Source organism: Mus caroli, unplaced genomic scaffold (genome assembly GCF_978045245.1).
Source record: "Mus caroli unplaced genomic scaffold, Mus_caroli_1 scaffold_8, whole genome shotgun sequence".
In the NCBI taxonomy this organism is placed as follows: domain Eukaryota; kingdom Metazoa; phylum Chordata; class Mammalia; order Rodentia; family Muridae; genus Mus; species Mus caroli.
The window spans coordinates 62,295,497-62,319,274 of NW_028227263.1; the positions used below are offsets into that span (position 1 = coordinate 62,295,497).

Genomic DNA, 23,778 nt, shown 5'->3' on the forward strand with positions numbered 1-23,778 from the left:
CATGCCATTCTATATCTGGGGTGAAGGATGGGGTAAAATAGCTCTCTAAACATTTGGACTCTGTCTGTCAGGGACTATGTTTTTCACCATGGGAAAGAAGGTGAAGCAATGATAGCCAGAAGAGGAGGAGGAGAAGAAGGAGAAGAAGGAGAAGAAGGAGAAGAAGGAGAAGAAGAAGAAGAAGAAGAAGAAGAAGAAGAAGAAGAAGAAGAAGAAGAAGAAGAAGAAGAAGAAGAAGAAGAAGAAGAAGAAGAAGAAGAAGAAGAAGAAGAAGCCAAATCAGTTTTGATGAAGTTCAAGAACCTGGTTTTAGTTTCCCTTGAGTCTAACTAGATCCCTCCCCTCTGTGTTTTGGTTGTCCATCTTTTCTTTCAATGACCTGGGTATAGTTATCATTTCACCAGGAAGCTCATTACTCTAAGCTCTCTTAGAGTAATTACTCATTACTCTAAGATAGTTGAACGGGGGAGATTTCATGTACAGAGAAACTCTCATTAATTCACTCAAAGATTTTTTTAAAGATGAATTCTAAGTTCATTTACGTTTGTTTGTTCTTGTTAATAACCATTATTGATTATTTTTCCTTCTAGATACAGCTTTTGATGGACAGTGCTGCCATTACAGTTTTTTCAATTTGTCAGTTGCTTCCTTCATTTTTCTTTCCCATTTGCTCTTTGGTGATTTGAATGAGAATTCCCCTCCCCCATCTATTTGAATATTGGATTCCCAGTTGGTGGAATTGTTTGGAAAGGATTAGGAGGTGTGGTCTTGTTGGAGGAGACATGCCACTGGCGAGGGGGGGGAGGGACGGGGGGGGGCAGCCTTTGAGGTTTCAAAAGCCCAGGCTATTGCCAGTTATCTTCTCTCTGCCTCATGAATGTGGATCATATGTAAACTCTCAGCTAGTGCTCCAGCATCAAGCTTGCTTGCCATACTTGTCTTGGATTTTAACCCTCCGGAGCTATGAACTCCAGGTTAAATGCTTTCTTTTATTAGATGCCTTGGACATGGTGCTTTACCAACAGAAACATGCTCCATCACAATCTTAGGTGATGAGCCTTACGTAGCCTCTCTATAGTAATATCATCAGCAAATATGTCATACTAACCACTTAACAGATAGTATCAGCTCCTATAGTCCTCATGAAACTCCTCTAAGATAAACATTATCACTATGTTTCCTTCAAAGATGAGGAAACTGAGACAGAAAACTTGACTTACACAGAAGGTATGTGTCATTGCTGAGATTTTAACATGGGACTGACTGTGTGGCTCCGGGATCATAGTCTGAGAACAGCTGAGTCTAAGCTGTTCTTTGTGGCAAGGGCCAGTTTAGAAGCCATCCACAATTGAGAAAGCTAAAGACTACAACAAAAAGCTGTAAATCAGGCCTTAGTATACCAGCTTCTAGCAAAAACTCCCATGGGTTAGATAGACATCTCCAGGAAAAGAATACATAACCACAATTTTATGGGCCAATATTGCCTCATCTCCAGCCCTCTTAGCCCTAGTCACCTGTCTTTCATTCAGGTCTGGGATTTTTTTTGACTCATCTTAGAGTAAGGGCTAAGCAGAAAGCAAGAAAAAGAGTCTAATATTTCTGCAATTTGACAAACAGTAAATGACGTTTTACATCTAACTTTTGTTGCTGTTTCATGATCTATCAAAGATCACAAAAACTAAGCCAAAGTTTCAACCATGTTGTCATTTTTGCCATAACTTCTTCTTAAATGTCTAAATGATTTTGTTATTGACATTTTAATCCCACATTAAAGGGATAAAAAGAAACCACGAGGTACAGGGCCATTGTGTGAGACTCAGGGTTCTAGCCCCCACAGAACCATCTCATAGAGGCTCTTCCTTGCCCCCTAAATAGAAAGCAGACTTGAATCCTCTTCATCTGACTTTTCCCTCTATTTGTCTGACCTGTCATCCTTGGGGATTAGCACAAAGCATGCAAACCAGAGCCCATAGGTCCACTGTCTTGTCTATTATCCTCTCCTCCCTCTCCCTTACATCCTGCCTTCTCCTTCTTTCTCCTCACCCTTCAGTAAGGACTAACATGATGGGCTTCTCCACTCTAGCTCTCTTCTGGACATGGACTTGCCACACACATACCCTTCATCCTGTAATGCGCCTGCAGAGTGTGGTAGTCTCTCAAGTGTCCCTACCATACGGATTACCTCATTCAAGTTCATCCACACGATGACTCAACACTGAAGACAATGCTTTCCCATTGTACAGGCAAGGAATGTGAGACTTAGGAAGGTTTAGCAAAGTGTCCAGGGCAATGTAATAAGTAACATTGGAAAAAACCCTGCTTTGAGGGAAGACAAGGTATACCTTATTGCATAAAATTAAGTTCTCATCAGCTCTGTCTGCCTAAGTCTTTGATTCTTCCAAAAAGAGGAGAGAATTCCTAAAGAAGGCAGGTAGGATGGGTAGGGGGAATGCCAAGCTGGGCCATGTGGGGGTAGATTTTGGCCAAGGAGAGTAGAAGACAAGGAGGTGTGTGGGGTAACAGGGACTTAGAAACCTTTCTTTCCAGCAAAGAGAGAGATGGAAAGATAAAATATGAAGAAAAGCCTGTGGATGTAAACCATAGAACTTGTGAAGTGTGTCCTGGGTCAAACACTGGTGGGAACATCAGGTGGCAGGTTACAGAAAAGTGGAGCAGATTCTTATAGGTCTCAAAACCTACCAAAACCTGTCATCAGATAAAAGCACACTCGTCTTGTCTCCAAGGGTAATTGACTTTGATCCGTGGAACCAACGTGGTGGAAGAAGGAAAGAGACACCTGAAAATTGTCCTTTGACACCCCCCTAACATGAGTACCATTACACATGTACGTACACACACACACACACACACACACACACACACACACACACACACAGAGAGAGAGAGAGAGAGAGAGAGAGAGAGAGAGAGAGAGAGAGAGAGAGAGAGAATTTACAGAGTAATGTTCAGAAAATGAATAGAGGACAAGAGCTAGTTACAAAAACTTTATCTGCTTTTTATTATGATGATTATTAATTATTATTATTACTACTACTATTTGAGACAGGGTCTTCCTCTGTAGATGTGGCTTACTGGAACTTATATAACCCAGGCTGCTTTCAAACTTGCAATAATCTTTCAACAACAGCCTTTTAAGACTTAGATTGCAGGCATGATCCACCACATAGAATCTGATGATATTCTTGGCTTTGGGGTTGGTGGAAGCTAATTTTTTTTCTAAGAATGTATTCCAAAGGTTGTGCCTGATACCAATAGAATGTTGGTTTTCTATCTGCAACATTTTATCTCCCCAGTCACAGGAGTTCTAATCCATCAGCCAGTTGCAGAAACATCAACAGAGGAGGGACCATCAGAGTTTCCCAAGCCTGAGGTTGGATTCATGGTGGCTGTTGTTTATCCTTCAACCTCCCTTTCCATTCACAGCCAAGCTCCTTTGCCCAGTCTCTTACTGACCTCAGGTGAAGTTAGAAGAAAATAAATGCCCCTCAAGTCAGTTTATATCTTACAGAAGTCTTACGTCTCTGGGGTCAGGACTCAGGATACAAAGCAGAATCAGTGTTACAGCTTCCTCTTCACAAGTTGAAAAAGACATAAATGTGCTGAGATTTGGGTATTTATCGGCACTATGAGACCCTGCTGGCCATTTCTGGAAGCTTATATCCATAATTATGTGCTATGGGTACACATTTGTTTTGAAAAATTTGTAAATTTCAGCCTCACGTTTAATGCCTTCTTTGGCATTTGAGAGTTGTGGGTTAAGGTTGAGTGGAACTCCAAAGCCTGCTACTGGTCACAGTCGGCTAACTCTCTTAATTAGCACAGGACCATTGTATTGTATAAACGCCACCACTCTGTGCTCAGCAATGACTAACCGCTCCATTTCAGACTGTTTACTTAAGAGGGGGGCTTTCATCTACAATCAATGATTCTGGGCATTGAACCTACTTAATTCTGAGAGACAAAGAAGTCTAATGTGGGCCTGGTCCCCTACTCCTCCTCTTCGTCTCATCGGTCTCTCCTCCCCTTCCCAGCCACCAAATCTTTGTGCTGGGGGTGACTCGACACCAAATCTCATCTAGCCACCAATGTGTTCATGTCTACATCTCTCCTCTAAGTATATTTCCTCTCTGGAAAGTTAACTGTTGGCACTGGTGCTTTCTACCTCAGGCGGTCCATGTCAAGGAAAATGAAATGTCACCTTCCTTAGGAAATTCAAACCCCAAACCACAGAACAAGACAGAAATCAAACTAAAGAAAGTGCTTGGGTTCCCAGCTGTTGCTCACTCGATAGCTATCCTTTACTGCAGTGAAGCAAGAAGACACATAGGTGAGATCCAGTATCAGAGATTTTTCTCTTACAGGGCTAATGAAATGGTTCATCAGATAAAAACACACTCGTCTCATCTTCAAGCCTAACTGAATTTGATCCCTGGGACCAAGGTGGTGAAAGGAGGCAAGAGATTCTCCCAAATTGTCATTTGACCCCTACATGAATACCATCACACACACACACACACACACACACACACACACACACCCCACCATTTACACAGTAATGTTCAGAAAATGGGTAAAGGACAAGAGCATAGTTACAAAACCTTATCAACAACCAAGCATGCCTGCTTATCTGTTTATGACACACACAGCGCTACAGTTTTATTTTTAGGGATACTGTAGGTTACCTGTTTGGGGACCAGTGAGCCACATGCTATGGCTAAATTGGTTACTAGACTGCTATGTATCTGGTAAGGAAGGAAACCTGATTGCTTTTGAGGTGTGTGGAAAGTTAGAGAAAAAGGAGAACTCAGCATTGATGCTGTGTACTGTGCACATGGGCCAGAGCTACATGGACAGAGCCAAGAAAAGACTCCACTAAATAGATCTACCTGGATGGTGTGTCTGATGGGACAGAGAATGACTGTATTTCCTCCCCTTGAGAAACTTCAGAGACTGGATGTGGCGCTGCACACTTGTATCCAAGCACCCAGGAAGCAAAGGCAGGAGAATCTTACAAGTTCAAGGCTGGCCTCACCTATGTAACGAGACCCTCCATCTCAAACAAGAATATATGTGTGTATATGTGTAATGGGTGTTTGAGAGTGTTGTATTTGGGGGAATATAGAAGAGAGACCGAGTCTCACTTGGTTTGTGGCTGGATATCAGGACCCTTCTACTTAGACACCTGCTGAGTTTCAAATTCCAACCTACATCTCTCCTCATTTCTATCTGGGCCTCCTCCCACACTTAAGTAAATGCACAGTGTGTATTTTTTCCTTTGAAATGTCTTCCCTGTATTCTAGTCATTTCTTCAAAGGTGACTTTCAATGTCATCTCCTTTCTGTCCCTTTTGCTCAGCAGTGACCACATTTCAGGGGCTCTGTTTAAGCTTCAAAGAGCAGTTGCCCCCACTCAGTTGGTCTCTTGTGTCCTTCCTTCCACCTCTCTCCTATCCTAGAAGCCCTGCAGCCCTGAAGGAGGTCAATCCTGTATGCTCAACACCCAGGTCTGTGCTGGGTATTCAGAATTTTCAGTGTTTGTCCAATTGATTTATTATTAGGGCAGTAGAGACAAACGCTTTTCCAAAGACAATGATGGTTTAAAAACATACCCCAATCATCATTTCCCTATCCTATTTCATGCACGCTTCTTTGGAAATAGTGTGGTATTTTTTGCAGATGTTATCAGTGTTAGAACCACAGTGCCTTTAATTCTGGCCTAGGGTGTGACCAGCCTTCCAATCTCACCTAATCAGGGCATCTACTGTGGAACATCCCCTCCAGGAATCCCAGTGGCTGCCTGGAAAAACTACTCTTCAAGTATCCCGTGCTCTTATTTTACCAGCATACGCAGATGAAACCATTAGAAACCTTTTAAGACCTCAGTTTGGAGGTGTGAATAAGGCCCTCGAGAGGACTCTAATAAATGCTGACAGTGGCCATGTCCTCAAGAAGGCAGAGCTAGACACTGTCCTCAAAACCTCCCTAGCTTCTCTCCATTCCTGAGCCAAACTCTGTGCTGGAGCTGTGTGCCAGTGCCTTGGAGGGACGGTGGCCTTGGGCATTTCTGGGTGCCTCCCCTTAGGCCCTCTTCTGCAGCCCTAGCCAGGGTGCCCGGGAGCTCAGTGGCGCGGCCCTGGCATGCTAAGTGGTTGCACTGGGACGCCTTTGTTTCTTAGGCCGGTTGTCCTCTGCATCCAAATGGGTCGTTTGCTCACCCGCTCCTCCGCGAGGGGACAGCGCCCCTCGGCGATGTGTCCCTGATACCTGGGGACCCTACTAGGGCGGATAGGGAGTGCGCCGAGGCCTCTAGACTGGGCACCTGCGCGGACCCGAGGAGGGTCCCGCTGCCCGCTGCCCGCTGCCCGCTGCCCGCTGCCCGCTGCCCGCTGCCCCAAGTCTCGCGGTGCTACGGCTCGGACCCGGGAGCCGCGGGCCCGGCACCCCAGCCGCACCACAAAGGCTGAACCCGGAGGAGGCCCGGGAAGGGAGGAGCGCGGGTGCGCGCAGAGGAACGGGGAGCGCGCGGGGCGCGGGGAGCAGCGCGGGCAGGAGCGCGGGGCGCTCTGAGAGCGCGGGAGCGCGGGGAGCACCGCCCGCACCTTCCTTTGTGTGGCGCGGCCGCGGCGGCTCTGGCCCGCGCCGGGTCCCCGTCCCCGCCCCCGCCCCTGCCTGGCGCTCCGGTCCCTTCCCGGCAAGATGGCAACCCCGGCCGCCGTCAACCCTCCGGGTGAGTAGCGGCCGAGCCTCTGGCCGAGCCTGAGACGCGGAGCCCGGGGGTGGGGAGTGGCCGCTGCCCGGCAGCATCAGCACCGGCCGTGGCATCCTCATTCTCGAATGGTGCTAAACCTGGTCCTGACGGCGCCCGCCGCTGCTGCGTGTAACTAGATGCTCGCCCGCGGGCTCCAGAGCCACAGGGGCCAGCGGATGCCAGGTGTCGCGCTGAGCGAGAGAAAAGTTTGGAGCGGGGATTCAACAGGGCAGAACTCCTGGGACTCTTTCGCCTATCGGCCCCGCCTCCTCCGCGCTGGTCTTTGGCCGGGTTTACACCTGGCCAGTGTATATGTCCCAGTCCTTTCTGGACTGGAAAAGCCTAACTGGTAATAATGGCCTTGAGCAGCCCTATCCGTCTCCAATTGTCTGATGTCGCTGAAGGTACAGCCTGTGACCCTTGGACTTATGCCGTCAGATTAGAAAAAAAAAAAAAAAAAAAATGGAAGGAGTTCAGGAATGAGTGGGAGTGTTAGGCTCCTGTTGAAATGTGGCGGGGGAGCCCTATTGTCATTGGCAAAGTTCCCTGTCGTATCATGCAAGGCTGAGAGGATAGACATGTGACTGCCTTCCTGCTCCCAAGTTTTGGGTTTTGTGCTGTATGCTTTGGTTCTGGAGAATCATAGGTCCCTGTAGATTGAGGCAGGGACGGTCAAATAGCTTAGACCCCGGGAAAGCTCAGTGGAAGAGGTCTTGTGTTGGGGTGTGGCCCCAGATCAGGTGGAGTGAACTACCAGAGTGCTTATGAAAGAAGAATGTCTTCAAAGTAAGTTATGAGTGGAAGATCCCCTTCGTCCATGTTGGTCAGGGAAGGTTGAGGGGACACTGGACACTGTAGCCTGAACTTGCAGAAGATACAGTTTGAAAATGCAGACACACAGACTGAGAGGCATTACAGGCATAAGTCATGAAGTCATGATGGCCATGCTCTAAGCATATGCTGGAAGCCAGTGAGTGAGGTGTGAGAGGGAACAGAGGGACGTGACATTGAGTTGCATGGATGTGGCTAGGTTCAAAGGGCCATGGAAGACATGGACTGTGGCTTCTTCTTCCTACATTAAAAGAGAGTTTTAAGTAGTACTGGACGGAGGAGCCACATGATCACTGCTTTCCTGTAAGGTTGATTTGTCAGCTGTGGTGAGGTGATACAGAAGATAGGAAGACGAGAAGCAGGAACTGCGTGGAGAAGAGGCAGATGCTGCAGGTCAGACTTAGCTGTAGTGGCCTGAACAGAGGAGAAGGAAAATACCAGGAGGCAGACAAAATATGAGATCTGGCCTTCATTAGATTTGAGGTAAAGGTAAATGAGGAAAGCCAGAACAGACAGAGGCAAGTGCCAGTGGGGACAAGGAGGTGATGAACCTTTCTAATTCCCATCAAGGAGGTCCACTAATTGAAACAGGCAGTCCTAGAAGAGCCGACATGGAGTCTCTGTCTGGAACACTGAGTGGGTAGATGGCTGGCTTGGAAATACGGCTGTGTCTTTTTTTTTTTAACCACTGAAGTACTTTCAACCTATTTTGATACTTAGAAATCAATAGAAAATTAATACATTAAACTGTAATGAGATTAGAAAAAGCAAAAGGAAATAATGAAGATGGTTGAGTCCAGAATCTACTGAGGAAAAGCATAAGCTCTTAGGTGACTTATGTAACTCATCTACCGTTACATCACTGTTGGGAACCACTTTGTCCAGTACATTGTTCTCTCTGTTATAGAAACCTTGGGACTTGGGAGGAGTACTTTTAGTCACTACCTGGCCACCTTAATACATTGTGATATCCAGATCTTTCCTCAGTCAAAAATACCAGCAATTCTGAGCATTGTGAGAATCTCTCAAGGAGAATTTCTTGCACGGAACAGCTGCTCTATCGTCCACTATCATTTTTTTAACTGGTCCTCTCTGATGGCTTTTGGGTCTGTGGGATGTCTTAGTCTTGTTCCGTGTGAGCATGTAGCTTCTTTGGCTCAGAAGGGCTAGTCTCAAGGGTTAAGCACGTGAACCAAAGAGAGATAGTTCAGATTGTGTGAGAAATTTGCACTAGGATAACTGCTCACTCCCTTAAGTAGAAATCATGTGATAATTCTTCAGTTTTTTTCTTCCTATCTCCACCCTCCCCCTAGATTTTGCTTTGCTCAGAATGAGAGCTTGGTAAACACAGCTAGATGGACCAAGAGGTAGCATGATTGGGTTCTACAGCTCATATGTCCTCAGAATACCATGGCCTCCTTCCTCCCACATCAACCAGCTGACCACTGCACTCCTGCTGAACACTTATATACTGTGATGTGATGCCGTAGTAGCATCCTGGGACCTCAGTAACGTGGATGAAGCTGGGTCTTTTCACCTGTCACTCCATTGCTTCAAACCCTTACACTGGTTCTTCTAGGTTTTCTGCTTGAGATTTAGTTTAGCAGCCTACTCGTTACACTATGGGAACGGAGGTCTTTGGAGGAAGGGGATGGCTCTCAGGTATTTGACATCTTGCAACTTCTAAGTCCTGACACTGACCCCCCTGCTCTTGTACTGGCTGAATTTTCTCTGTTGTTTCTCATCAGGGATGATATATTCATCCTTTGGAGAAGAGAAGGGAGTTTTAGAGCTGGGGGTGTTGTTGCTGTTATTGTTGTTGTTCTACCATGTATTTGAACATTTCTGTTTTTTATGAAGTTGTTTAGGTTTGAATTAGCCACATGCACATTGAGGTGTTTGCTCCTGATAAGGCACAGTCTGGAAGGGGCTAGTATCATGGGTACTTATAATTTCAGTGCAAAGAAGGCAGAACCACACTCATTCAGAACAGTTTTCAGCATTACACATTCTCTGAAATGAGTTTTTCAGAATAACTAATGAGACTTGTGAGGATTATTCTTGATGGAGTTAGAACCATCTAGGAAGCACTCCTCTGAGCATATCTGTGAAGGTGTATCTAGAAAGGCTTAGCTGAGAAGAGAAGACCCACCCTAAAGGTAGGCAATACCATCCTATGGGCAGGGGTCCTGAACTGAATAAAAAGAAAGGGTGAGCTGAGTGCCAGTAGTCATCTCTCTGCTTCCTGACTGAAGATGCAACGTGACCAGCTACTTCAAGCTCCTGACCCTATATCCTCCCTACCGTAATGGACTGTATCTTTTAAAGGTTGCTTTCTTCAAAGCAAGAAAGGGGACTAATAAGCTTGTGCCCATGAAAGGATATCAAAGGTATGTTTTAAAAAGATTTAGAATTCCACTTTCCCCCAATAGAGTTAGGTATTAAATCACCGCTAGTTTCTGGTCTTTTTGTCATTGATTATACAGAACGGGAAGGTTGTCTGGGCAGGTTACAGTAGATGAGAGGGTTTTGTCACAGTTCAGCATTCTACTGAATATCTTTTGTTTGTCAAACTTTCTTGAGGATGCAGAGTAATGAGAAGATGAATGCCCCTTGACTCTAGGGAGTTCATAGTCTCAGAGAGGAGGCATATAAATTGACTAACTTTATATTTTAATAGGGGAGATAATGGGGTTAGGAAGATGGCTCAGTGGGTAAGAGTGTGCTTGATATGTAGACATGAATATCTATGTGTTCAAGTGGAAAAACATGTTGGTGGGAGGTTAAGAAGGGGACAAGAAGTGACATTTCGGAGGCTTGCTGGCTGCTAACTGAGCTTCAGGTTTAGTGAGAGATTCTGCCTCAAGAGAATAGGTAGAAAGTGATAGAACGGGACACTTGAAATCCTGCCTTAACCTCAGTGCGCATGAGTGGATATGCACATGAACATGCAAGTGAACATACAACACAAACATGTGCGCGCATGCACAAAATAAAAATTAAAAAACCACAGTAGGAAATTATATATATATTTTTCCAGAAACCAGGTCATGCCGAGGAATGCATTGACTTGCAGAGAATTTTAGAAGGGTCACTTGAACTGATGATGAAGGGTAGGGATAGATGTATTTGTGAGTTTATGTGGACTCTTAAACCATTGTCTCCCCAGTGCTCTTGGGAATCCTGCCGGGCACAGGAGAATATGCAGTGGATTAGATCTTTTGACAGGTGCGTACCATGCTTGCAAACTGCCCTCCCTCAGGTAAAGTTGGAACCCCAAAATAGCTGTGCTGATAAAATATGTCAATGTGATGAAGAAATGATACCCTGAGATAAGCAACTGATGGACCTGATTTACATGAAAGGGGTGGCCAAAGCATTGTGAAGTCAGTGAAGGTCTGTATGAGGAACTGACCTTTAAACGAGGCTCTGGAGAATGAAGAGCCTGAGGAAGAACACTCCCACCCTCCTGCCCTGACATGGAGAGGCTCCTGTGCAGACACAGTGGTGAGAAAGAACTTGGTAGATTGGAACAACCAGAAAGGGCAGTGTTGCCAAGCAGTGATGAGCAAGGACAGAGATAGCATGAGAGTCTGGAGGAGTGTGAAAAAGCAGTCTCATAGACATGGATCTTGGGTTCAGGTTTCAATTGGATTCTAAAGGTAGCACAAAGCTTTTGAAGGGCATTGAGCAGAGAAGAGGTATGGTACCCAGTACCATATTACACATAGTGTTCAATCTTGGATGCTGTGGAAAATCAGATGGAAGTCTTCTGTGAGAACTGCAGACCAGGATAAGAGATATATATGTACACAGCAGGGACATTGTCCTGAACAACTCCAGGGCCTTACTTACATCTTGGTCCTTCCTTGCCTTTGGGCAGGGTATGTCCTCCTTGGGGCAGAGTCATCATGACTTTAGGTAATATGTTGGGGGCCAAGTGAAAGGTAAGGCCCAGGCTTCTGTCCTAGGAGCTGGAAGGGTGGAGGTGCTGAGGAGAAGTGAGATGCAAGTAGCCAATGGGCCATCCTGGAGGATTCAGGATGAGACATTTGAGTTGAGAAGATCAGTGGAGCTATCAGAGAGGCCTAGAAATCGGGGCTGAGGACATAAAGAGACATTAGACAAACTAGCACAAGGACCCAAATGCTTCACAGGTTAAAGGGGCGACACAACAGATTATTTGGGCTGAACAGTTAATTCTCAAGCAGGGCTTCTGGTCACTGCTTTGTTATGTCTTTTTTACGCCAAAGGAAGATGGTTTCTTCAAAGGAAGATGGTTTCTTCATTTTTCCCAGAACCACAGATTCACTCATTCCATGTGTATATATGGTCTAAAACCTGTGCTACTGTATGATATAAGCAAGGGGTGACAGTAGTTTAGAACCTCTAGAAGAGTATACTCTGTGACAAGCCATAAGGTTGCCAGAGCCATGCATTCTTCCTTAGAGGGCACTAAGGCTGAACTCAGGCTGGAAGAGAGGTACGACATGGGACTTTGTGTTTCAAGGATAAATGGCATTTCCCATTTCTTATCAAGATTCTTTTAGCAAGATGGCTGCTTTTGTGTCTGGTCCGCTCTTGGCGTGATGGGTTGTTCCTCTTTTCGTCCATACTCCCTCCTTTTTTTCACGACTGGCCATTTTCCTGTTCCAGCTCTTTTCTCCCCTGCCCTCAGGGTGAACTCTAGTCCCTTTAAGGAAACCCATGTGGAACCCTTTCTCCAGGTAATGTGTTCATGCAGTAACTCCCTCCAAGGCATGACTCAGTATCTCTACTGGAATCGAATGGAATAGGCGGCTGAGTGAAGGGTCTCATGTCTGACTGGAAACCTGGGATGGCAGGAAGTGCTCCTGTCCCTATAACCACACAAACCCCTGCTGTACCAATATCCACTTGGTGAAGCGTTGTGAGCGAATTGACACTGAGGGATTACCTTACAGTTTCACACGTGGTTTACTTGCCTTGAAGAAAACTCCCATCCCAGATGTATGAAACTCTGAGTTGTAGAGTTTATAGTGGGTTTTTATGTCTGGTGATTTGATTTCAGTGTGCACAACCTACCAGGATAATCCCTAACCTAACCAGTTCCTTTAAAACTGGTTATATAATAAAGCAAAAAGTCATGCAGCCCACAAAAAACGTAAAATTCTCCCAAGAAGGCAGGGAGGCCAGAGGGAGAGGCTGGTGTTTGGAGTGCAAGGACCCTTTGTACAACTCCGCTGAATCTTCTTGAAAGATCCTCCTTGGTCTTAATAATACCGAGTAAGCAAAGTGGGGCCAAAGGAGAGGGTGTTCTTTCCAACTTCAAATACTCAGTGGGATGCTTTGAGATCCACTTTGTCCATCAGAGCCTCTCAGCCTGGTGAGTCATTTTCTTGCCTGTTTTTGCCTAGACGTTTGAATCACCCTAATTGTCACATGACTGAAGGGTGGCCAGGGAAGGTGCATGGTTGCCTGAGTAACAGATTGAGATGTGAATATATTAGCAACTGATGAAATACTAGACAGAAAGCGTTCGTTTCATCTGACAGTTTGAGAGGCCCTAATCCATCATGGCATAGAAGGCATGACTAAGGAGCATAAGACGACTTGATCACATCTGGGCAGGACAGCCGAGGTGGGAAGTTGCTGCCCAGGTAGTTTTCTCTTCTTGGGATGATGTCATCACTTTTTTGTTCAGTTAGTCCTCTCTAGAAAGATCCTAACACCCAAATGTGTACCTAAGTAATACCCTAGGTGTTTTTAAATTTTAATTAAGTTAAGAAAATTTGATGTGCACAATATACCTGTGCTCTGATGTGGTGTGGAAATCAGAGGACGACTCCAGAGATGGTTATCTCATTCCACCTCACTGTGTTTTCCTGGGATTAAACTCAGGTCTCTAGGATTGCACGGCAAATGCCTTTACCCCCAGAGCCATCTTTAGCCTGTCTTACATATTTCTTAAACCTATCAACTTGACATAACTAACCAGCATCATGATTTTATTCTTGTACTTTAGGCAAACAACAGGCAGGCTAAAGTTAATATATGCTTCCAATATATTATTCATAGTTATACAGAATATATTCTGTTACTCTTCTTGAACATTTTTGTGAGGCAGATGGACACTTGAGCTTAGGGGTTGCAGGTGTGTACGTGTACTGTATCTCAAATGAGAGTATTTACAATGAGTAGAGACACTCTCCCTTGTTCCTGGGTTGCGGATGATACCAGGATCTGTGATACAGGGCAGGATGCTGTCCAGCAAGCTTTAGGGCACAGGGTGAGCACTGCTTCATGCAAGTATCCAGACTCACTTGCCACTAGATCTGTTAGTAATCTCTGACCTATGGGGATAAACTTTCACAGACCTCTGGAGAATGACAACTGGAAAAGATACATAAGGTTCCCTCAGGGTGTGTGATGCATAAAGGGGCTGACTTGCAGGAAGCGTGTCTAAAAAACACGACAACCTTGAAAGCAAGGAGACACCCCACCTCTAGCCCAGGCTATTCTTGAATTCTCCTGCCTCTGCCTCCTGGGTGTTAGGATGACAGGTGTGTACCACCACAACTGGCTTCAGATGACGCCTGTGGGAAAGTTATGAAATCCATGGTGGAAGTTAATTTCAATGTGAAATAACAGAAGTGCTAGAAGTTTTTCTTATTTTTAGAATGGCATTGGTAATTCTATCGCATCAGCAATTTGAAATGAGGCATAGTCTGGAATCGTTTGCCATAATTTGATATGCTTGATGAATTCCAAGTCCCCCAAAGAATAAAATGAATGAATGTGATCAAGGATCACAGCTGTGCTCTCTTGATTTTTTTAAAAAAGCGTTTCACACCAGAAAACTTCCAATTCTAGTCAACCAACCTCCCTGAACACAGGCACTGTGCTGGGGAGCAGGGGCATGAAAGATGCTGATGAAACAGGCTGGTTGCCTGTGGTGTGGACTGAGCTAGTCCCTTCAGCAGGCCGCCTTGGGACAGGTTTATGCAAATTTATGCAAATGACACTTGTCGGTGGCGAGCAGAGGAGGATTATCCTGATTCTTTCCTGCAGGCATAGGAAGAAAGCTAAAGGAGTGGCTTTGGGGTCTATAGCTCTGTGGTGGCCAGAGAGCGTGCCTTTTCCTAATCAGTATCTTCAAGGGCAGGTCTGCGTTTCCAGCTTCCCGCTGGGTCTGTGGGGTCCCACAGATTCCACAAAGCCTGTGTCTCCCCAGCTTACTCCTCCCCTTGGTCCCCTGTGGCTGCTAATGGCACCACACTCCATTCATTGGTCCAAGCCAGACATTAATTATTTTAATTGCCTATCCACCTAATTAAACAAATATTAATTGAATGCCAACTGTGTGTACTCACAGTGGTGTGCAAACCCAGGCATGGCTTCTGTTTTCACTGAATTTTGCTGTATGGCTGGTGAGTCAGCCATTTATTAAATAGTTGCATGCACAGGACATCATTTTAAAAAGGTATGGTTAGAGAAGACGGTCTTTGTTTTCTAATGCAGCAGGAAGCCATTGAAGTAAGTGCAGCAGGGGTGAGTGATACCCAGAGGTCCCTTGTGAAAAGATCTCTGTTGCAGCTGAGGGAGGACCATGCACAGAGAAGCTAGGTGAGAAGATCAGTCAGGGGCCCTTTAGCAGGTCTGGCCCAGATGATGGCAAAAGGTAATGATGGAGCTTCCAGATATTTGGGGAGAAACTAGTATAGCCAATAAAAGAACTGGTGGCAGGAGACATGGCACAGCAAGCTCGTGGTTCAGCTGCTAGGTTAGTTAGCATCACTCCCCTCTGTACACACTATATAGGGTGCTAAGGGATTCTTGGAGGCTTGGGAGAGATCATGAATTTGCTCTCACACATGAGACCGAGGTAGCTGGAGTTCAGAGGTGGATTTCCCAGAAACCTGAGTTGTTTCATTCTACACCTACCCCACCTGCCTTATAAGCAGGACTTTCCCCTTTTTCTTCTTTCCTGTTTTATTTTCTCCCACCCTCTCGCCTTCAATTTCTGCTACATAATTGGTACCTAGTAAATGCTTACTGGATAAATGAAGGAATTCAGGAAACCTCCCAATTCCCTAAATTCTAATTTATGAGGTGGATATGTCTATTCCAAGGGATTTTGATTTGAGTAACTTCACTCCCCGAGTCCCACAGACAAGTTTCAGGGTGGCACAAAGAGCCTTTGCCTGATGCTCACATCTCCCTCCAGTTGCTGACATTGCTACTTTATGGGTTTCTATGTAGTCTGAAAACAAACAGCAGGCAGGATGCTCTCTCTTTACTTACTTACTTGTCCCTGCCCCCCTTTTATTAAAAATAGGTTCTTTCCTCACACAATATGTCCTGATTGCAGCTTCTCCTCCCTCTAATCCTTCCATTTCTTCCCACCTCATTTGAAACATTAGATAACAACCAAACATGACAGATAAAATAAAATCTCACATCACATCATTGTTGGACAAGACAACCCATAAGAAGGAAGAGAGCCTCATGAGATGTCACAAAAATCAGAGAGCTACTGATTCACACATTCAGGAGTCCCATAAAAGTATTAAACTGAAAGCTGTAGTGCATTCAGAAAGGAGTCTACCCACCCTGTGCTTGCTGCTTCAGCCTCTGTGAGTTCATAGGGGCCTTGTTCTCGGGGTGTCCTCCACCCGCTTTGGCTCACACTCTTCCCACCTCCTTTTCCCTGAACTCTGAGAGGATGGATTTGATGGAAACATCCCATTTAGAACTGTGTGTTCCAAGCTCTCTCGGTCTCTCTCTCTCTCTCTCTCTCTCTCTCTCTCTCTCTCTCTCTCTCTCTCTCTCTCTCTCTCTCTCTCTCTTTCTCTCTCTGCATAATGTCTGGCTGTGAGTCTGTATGTTTTTACCACCTGCTGCAGGAGGAAGTGCCTCTGATGGCTCTGATCTATGACTATAACAGAGTGTCATTAGGAGTCAGTTTATTGTTCCTTTTTTTTTTCTTGGACAGGTAGTGTTTGGTATTACCCTAGGTCTCTGAAATATATAGTCTTTGGTATGGGTTCTATCATAAAGAATAGGCCTTAAGTTAAATTAGACATTAACAGCTAATATCTGCCAATATAGGAGAATACATACTATATTTATCTTTCTGGTTTGGGTTACCTCACTCAGGCTGATTGTTTTCTAGTTCATTAGGATTGTATTTTCTAACTCTGAGAGCCTCCATGTTTCTTAAGGATGGTATTCTCCATTCTTAAGATGGCCCCCATCAATGGCCTCACTGAGGAGTTTGTCATTAATCTAATAGCACTATCTTGTCTGTGGTCTGTTTTCATATTTTGCCACTTGGTCCTCATCGCACAAAACTTATTTTCTGACTCTGAGTTTAATCCGAGATCAGAAAAACCCATTAAGTTATTATGTCTACTTTGATTCTGGAATATTTTTCAGTTTATTTTAATTTCATCTTTCATAACTTAAAACTCTTTGTCAAACATAATTATTTTGAGAAATGTGTCTCTCAATTGATTCTGCCTCACAATTACAATGGGGCTGTGCTCTCTCTCTCTCTCTCTCTCTCTCTCTCTCTCTCTCTCTCTCTCTCTCTCTCTCTTTCTCTCCTGTTTCTATCATCTTTCTTCAAATTGTAAATATTACAAGCAGGAACATCAGATAATTCACATACCAATGCTGTTATATCATGAAGTTACTTTCGATAGTTGCTATTAAAAGCAAGTCTTTGAGTTGTCTATATCAAGTTTACACTGTACCTGGCTAAGTGAGGAAAGGTGACCTCTCTTGGGTTCTCCTCGCCAGCATAAGTGTATCCAGAGCAGAATATAAGTCTCAGGGTTTTTAACCTAAGGGCTTGAGGGTTGACACTTTCCTAAACTGAATATCATCAACTTCATTTGATAATTATAAGTCAACTATGCCAAGATTACCATATCTTTAGTAAAGCCAGCAGGCAGTTGAAGTGTTTAATTACCAACTCCCCTGACATCCACATTGAAAGGCTTTTCAGGTAAGCTGTGTGCCATGCCTGAATGCTCTTTGATTAACAGTGGGACCTACAGTCAGGCAGTAACTATTCTGCTGTCCCACTCTTAGGTGCTGGTGCACATCCATTTGTGTTTATTTGGGAAACTTAATTTTCTGCTTCCTTTAATTTCTTCTTAGAAGCAAGTTTATACTTTGCTCTGCTTCATAAAAAATAAAGAAATAAATTTTGGGTCTTGAGAGATAATTTAGCCATTAAGAATACCAGCTGCTCATCCAGACGACCTGGATTTGATTTCCTTCATCCATCCACCTGGTAGCTCACAGCTTCCTTTTAATTAATTAATTAAAAAATAAAATTTAAGAACCATATTTGAGAAATTTGCCAGTCTTCCTATTCTCTGAATTTCATCCTCTCTTCTTTCTCCTTTTCTCTCCTCTCCTGTCCTCCCTTCCTTTTACCAAGCCACACCCAGATGTAGTTGTTTCTCACAAGCTAAAGCCTGTGTTGAAGGTTTGGCTACCAGACTGTAGAGCTAATCTCCAGGCCCTGCTTCTTGGTGAAGGCTTGACTACCAGTCTCTGGAGCTAATCTCCAGCCCCTGCTTCTTGTCTGCTGTGAAGGGAGTGGTTCTGCTTTGCTACTTCCTCCCTGTCCTGACATTCTGCATTTCCCTGGGCCCAGCAACAACATGTATCTCTCAGAAGGACTGCAGAGTCTGATTTTCCAGTGTTGAGTTGTTTCTCCCAACACCATCATAGTGGTGTGGCACATGACATCAGGCTTGGAACTAAAGTGCCAGATGTTCTGTTAAAGAGAGGGTCTCCCTGGTAACACAGGAAGCATGGCCTTCCCTTGGCAGTCTGAGGCTTCTGGGCACATTCAATTACCAGCTGGCCTTCCCTAGGCATTCTTCTTCTACTCTCACTGCAGGGAGATGCTGTGGGCCTTCACACTGCTATCCCCAGGGTGCTGGTCCACTGGTCTCCTGGTACTCCCTTGTCCTCCCTATCCCTGCCTGGCACAGGGGACACAATCATGGACCAAAGACATTCTTCCTTCCTATTTCCCCCATATCCTTGGGCCACCCACTGTGCATCTTCTGCTGATCCTTTAGGACTGCTGAAGCTATTTCAGTACTGCGCTTGGTATGAACTCACCTCTATAGCCCCTTGGCTCCTCTCTCCCTCCACCTCTACCTAGCTTTTTCCTCTGCCTTGGTTAGGTTCTGTATAACACTAGGTGTTACAACTAGGCCTATTCCATTCAGACTTATTCATACTCCGCCACTCATATTCAATAAGTACATGTTAGTGCTCTACCCTTTGTTAACTTTAGCATTGGTACTGGGTTACCCTTGACTATATGGCACAACCCTTGCCTTCAACTCTTACCATTCTGGAGAACAGCTTTGTCTCCGTATCCCGCATGTGGATGTACAGCATTGGAGATGAGTCCTTTGCATACAGTCTCTGGGAAGTCTGACGTTATTACATAAGGGATCCTTAAGCCTGACCACACTCAGGACTGCCAGGAGGGCTGGTTCCACACAGATGGCCCACTTCTGAGGTTCTGGGTCAATGTAACATGGCTGGGAGTAGCATGAGATTTGCCTTTCTGACATGTTCTCATGTGTTATGGCTGCTAGTGGTGATCCAGAAAGCATATTTCTGGCCCATACAGAGAAGAGCTACCACTAAGCCAGTGTTGTGATCTCAGCCAGTGGATCACTCCCTTGGTTCATAACTTTGTGCTCATGAGCTCAGTGGCTTCTGTTTGTGGTGGTTAGGTGTAGTAGCACCAGGTGACAGCAGATGCAGGTGAGGATGTGGAGAAAGAGGAACACTCCTCCATTGCTGATGGGCTTACAAGCTGATACAACCACTTTGGAAATCATCCATTTGCCTACAAAGTTCGTGAAGTCATTCTTTTTAATTGCTGAGTAGTATTCCATCATGTAATGTACCATATTTTCTGTATCCATTATTCCGTTGAGGGACATTTGGGCTGTTTCTAGCTTCTGGTTATTATAAATAAGGCTGATATGAACATAGTGGAGCATGTGTCCTTGTTATATGTTGGAGCATCTTTTGGGTATATGCCCAGGAGTTGTATATCTGGGTGTTGAGGTAGAGCTATTTCCAATTTTCCGAGGAACCTCCAGACTGATTTCCAAAGGAAAAAAACCAGTATCCATCTTCCTGGTAAATAATCCACATGTTGGAGGATTGTTATGACCACAAACGTGATAAACATATATAGGCCAGTGCCCGGCACTTAGCAAGGATAAGCAACGCATCCTGCCCTTTCTCAAGAGGAAATAGGAAATATCCATGAGCATGGGGAGTGTGTGGATTGTCTTCTAACTACAGATTATTAAACACCTAAAGGGGATAGATATAAAGGAAAGTACACTGGGCTTAATGCTGTCTGCTCTTGCAGAACCTGGGTTCAGTTTCCAGTACCCACATGGTGTCCTAAACATCTGTAACTCCAATTTCAGGGGATTGAATGCCCCCCTTTGACCTCCTGGGTGCCAGGCATATATGCAGGCAAAACACTCACTTTATACACATAAAATAAAATAAAATAAAATGAATACATCTAAAATTTTTTTTTAAAGAAAGAAAAGTACTCATTGACCAGATTGGTGTTCTGGTGACTATGTATAGTTTTCTTTTTCACATTAAATGCAATGAGTAACTTCCTTGGCCATGATCTATCATTGGCATGGATGGATAGCTGAATCTTCATTCCTCAGGATGCCAAGCAATGAAGGTCTATTTGTGGGGGATGCCACCTTTTCAGTAGTGGGCTTGGGTCGATGGCCTACTGTGTGCTTCTGTGTTTGCAGTTTACAGTGAGAGTCTTTTGTGGATTTTTTGAAGTGTCTTTAGTTGGCATTTTGGCACTATTCATAGTTCTTTGGATTTAGACTTGTGACACAGGTTCCATCCACTATTTGAAGTCATCATTTGCTGGCATCCATTTGAAATCACCTAGATCCTATGTCTTTCTCTTCTTCAGTTCACTTCTCATTTGCTGGATTGTTGATGTGCCTAAAAAGGTCCTGGCCTTTGCCTATCTGAGGTTCTTTATTTTGTCCTTACTCTTGAGGAGTTGGCTGGTGCGCTGTGGAATGCCAGGTTTCAGTACTTCCATGTTGTCTTGTATCATTGGATGATGCTAATGTAGATTAGGGGTTTTCTGGATTCTCTTCTCTCTAAGGTGACTCCCCTCACCGAATACCAGAACTCTTTTTGTCTAGAATCTTCTCTTTGTCCTTGAGGTGGGCACTTGAAATATAGAAAATTTGACTGAGTTTGAATAATGAAAAATACATAAACCCTTTTTCTTATTTTTTTGAAATTTTCGTGTGTGGGATCCTGGGTTGAGTGTCACCATCTATTTTTTTCTCTCATTTTCCTACCTTACTCCTTGATTACTTCTAAGAGATTTCATTTTATACTTATTTTATGACTTCCCATCCTTTCTGCTCAGGGACTGGGGCCAGCTCAATGGCATTTTGAATTAGAATTCCTTTCCTGTGCTTAATGGGGTTCAGGAGAGGAGAGATGAAGTCATGTGTTCATTCTGTTATTTTTCAACGAGGGGAAAAGGTGACTTTGAAAAGAAGCACTTAGATAATTTTGTACTTTAAAAAGAGATTTATTAATTGGACAGAACGACAAAATTCAGTGGAGTCATTAGGTACAAGTATTTGCACCTTAAAACAAGTGATTTGAATTAAACACAGAAGGGTCTGTCAAACCAAGGCAAACACAAGGAAAGGTGTGGTCATAGTATTAAGTGGGTAAAAGTAAAATTAATATAAATGATATCCTGCAACCCAAAGAAGGTCATTTAAACCTATTATTTATTGGTCTAGAACAATGTTGTACAGTTGGTGTGATGTCTGGTGAGAGGAGAATGCAAACCACATCTAATTGTTTCATTTTTCTCCATCAAATTAAACCCACCTAACTCTTGGCACTTTGAGCATTCCATCTTCTCATTTGGTAAGGGAAGGTTAACATTTTCCCTAGGGTCATGTATGCTACCTTGGGTCTTTCATAGTTTAGAAAACTTAGAAACAAACCTTTGGTCTTTTGTCAAGGCCAATTGTCACTTAATCCAAGTGGATTGTCGGGAAATTGTAACATTGAAAAATAAATGGACCTAGTAAACCAGCGGTGTGCTAAATAGTTACTGTTAAACACAGACACATAGAGAATTGGTGATTTAGAAAGTATAGTGAAGGAAATTACAAGGGCTAAGCATTGTAACTCAGTTCATAGCTGTTGACCCACATATACAAAGCCCTGCATTTGATCCCCAGTGTCCCATAAACTGTATGTAGTGGCACTCATTGTAATCTGTGCACACTTGGGAGTTAAAGAGCCGGAAGGAAAGTCAAGATACATGAGACCCCGTCAAATAAACAAATAGAAAAAAGAAATTACAGAGAAGCCAGCACAGTGGCAGAATGGGAAATTATGCTTCAGGTAATTGCTATGTTCTTGTGGCTTTGACATTTAGTTTGTATGATGATTAGAATAACCTCGGTGAAGGATTGATTACAGGAGGCTGGCCTGTGGGGTATGTCTAAGGGGCATTGTAGTAAGTTAGTTGATGTGAAAAGATCCAGCCTTCAGTGATTGGCACCATTTCTAGGCATTGTCCCAAATTGTATGATGAAGAAGTCAAACTGAACAGCAAGCAAACATACATCCATTTCTCCCTGTTTTTTGACTATGGCTGTGATGTGACTAGCTGTTTGAAGTTCTGTCTTGAATTTCCTACAATGATGGACTAAAATCAAGAATTGTAAGTGGAAAGAACCCCGTTTGTCTCTTCAGGACATTTTATCACAGCAGCAGAAATGAAACTAACACAGATCCAAAACTAAAATAAATTCTAAGCAAGATAAATAATGAAGACTTCTGAGCTACAATTAAATATAAAAATACTAAACACAGAGTAAAGCTACAGACCTGTAGCAACAGTGAACACATTCATAGGGCAGGGTTAGACTAATGAGCCACTTCTTAGCAACAATCTGTGCTGAGGACCAAACCTTGGCCAGACCTCTACCACCACTGGCCTACATTCTCAACCCCCGTGTTTGGGTAATTTATATTTCAGGAATGAGAAGGAAATATTTTTTTTTCAGGAAGTCAAAATACCCAGAGGCCTTTAAATGAGATTCTAAAGGTTCCACTTGAGATTTTGAGTAGTGACCTCATTGGGAAGCTTTAGATACAGGAAGGAGGGATGGGTGAAGATGGTGATGAACACAAGAAATAAAAATAGATGTGCTTTGACTATCAGTAACAACAGCATGCACTGTGTAGCATGGCCAGAGGGAAAGCTGTGTGCTTCCGGCCTGCTACCATTTGCTGTAGTGTACATAATAATACCTCTAGAGCAATCATTAGTCTTATAACGCACCTCTAAGTTAGTAGGGAAGCCAATCTTACAGCAAAGTCTGTCACTCCTTTTCCTTAACACAACATGAACAGTTCGGGGGTGGGGGAAGACTTGGGAAAATAGGTCCTAAATGAGAACTAGAAATAAGTCTATATATGTAAATACTCCCTAATAATGGGCTAAAATTTATGCATTAGAAAGCAAAATGTCAGATTAAATATAGATTGTGGTTGATAAGATATGTTTAAAGTATGTTTGGATTCTACTTTTGACTTCAGTTGTGTAGATATTTTATTTCTAAAGGAAGAAATTTGTATAAACTCTCATTCCTTGATGTGTCTTTTTTTTTTTCATAAGTTATATTTTAAAGATCCATTTAAGCCATCTTAAATGGCAACGGGAAAATATTTTAAAACTATTTAGCATCAAGTTTTCATATATATGTGTATATACAAGCACGTGTATATGAGTGTGTTTGTAAAACAATTAGAGGAAAACAAATCTCAAGGAATCATTTTGAAATGCAGAAATAGACAATTCAAAAATTAATAAAAGGTATATTTCATATAGCCCCACTTAGATCCATTAATAGCTGATGACATTAAAGCCAAAACAAGTGTAATTTTGTGGGTCATAGTGATCTTGGAAGAGCTGGGAAGTCTGCATATTTTGCTGATGGTAGGAGCCAAATCAATGCCTTATGGTAATGTTGAGTTTGCAGCCGGTGATTTGGGAGCTCAGGTGTGCTCATTGATTTTAAGGCAATAACCACCATTACAAGT

General features: G+C 43.7%; 1 protein-coding gene across 5 annotated transcripts in view; it reads left to right on the plus strand.

Annotated features, from left to right (window-relative positions):
* Window positions 1-5,973: 5,973 nt before the first annotated feature.
* Arnt2 (aryl hydrocarbon receptor nuclear translocator 2) overlaps window positions 5,974-23,778 on the plus strand; it is a 157,474-nt gene continuing 139,669 nt past the window's right edge. For 2 of the 5 annotated variants that reach the window (XM_029479466.2, XM_085841584.1), the window contains exon 1: window positions 5,974-6,747. In XM_029479466.2, the coding sequence (XP_029335326.1) occupies window positions 6,717-6,747 (31 nt within the window). In that variant the 5' untranslated portion in view covers window positions 5,974-6,716. The remainder of the gene's footprint in view (window positions 6,748-23,778) is intronic. The other 3 variants (XM_029479467.2, XM_029479470.2, XM_021167418.3) reach the window with 2 other exon arrangements.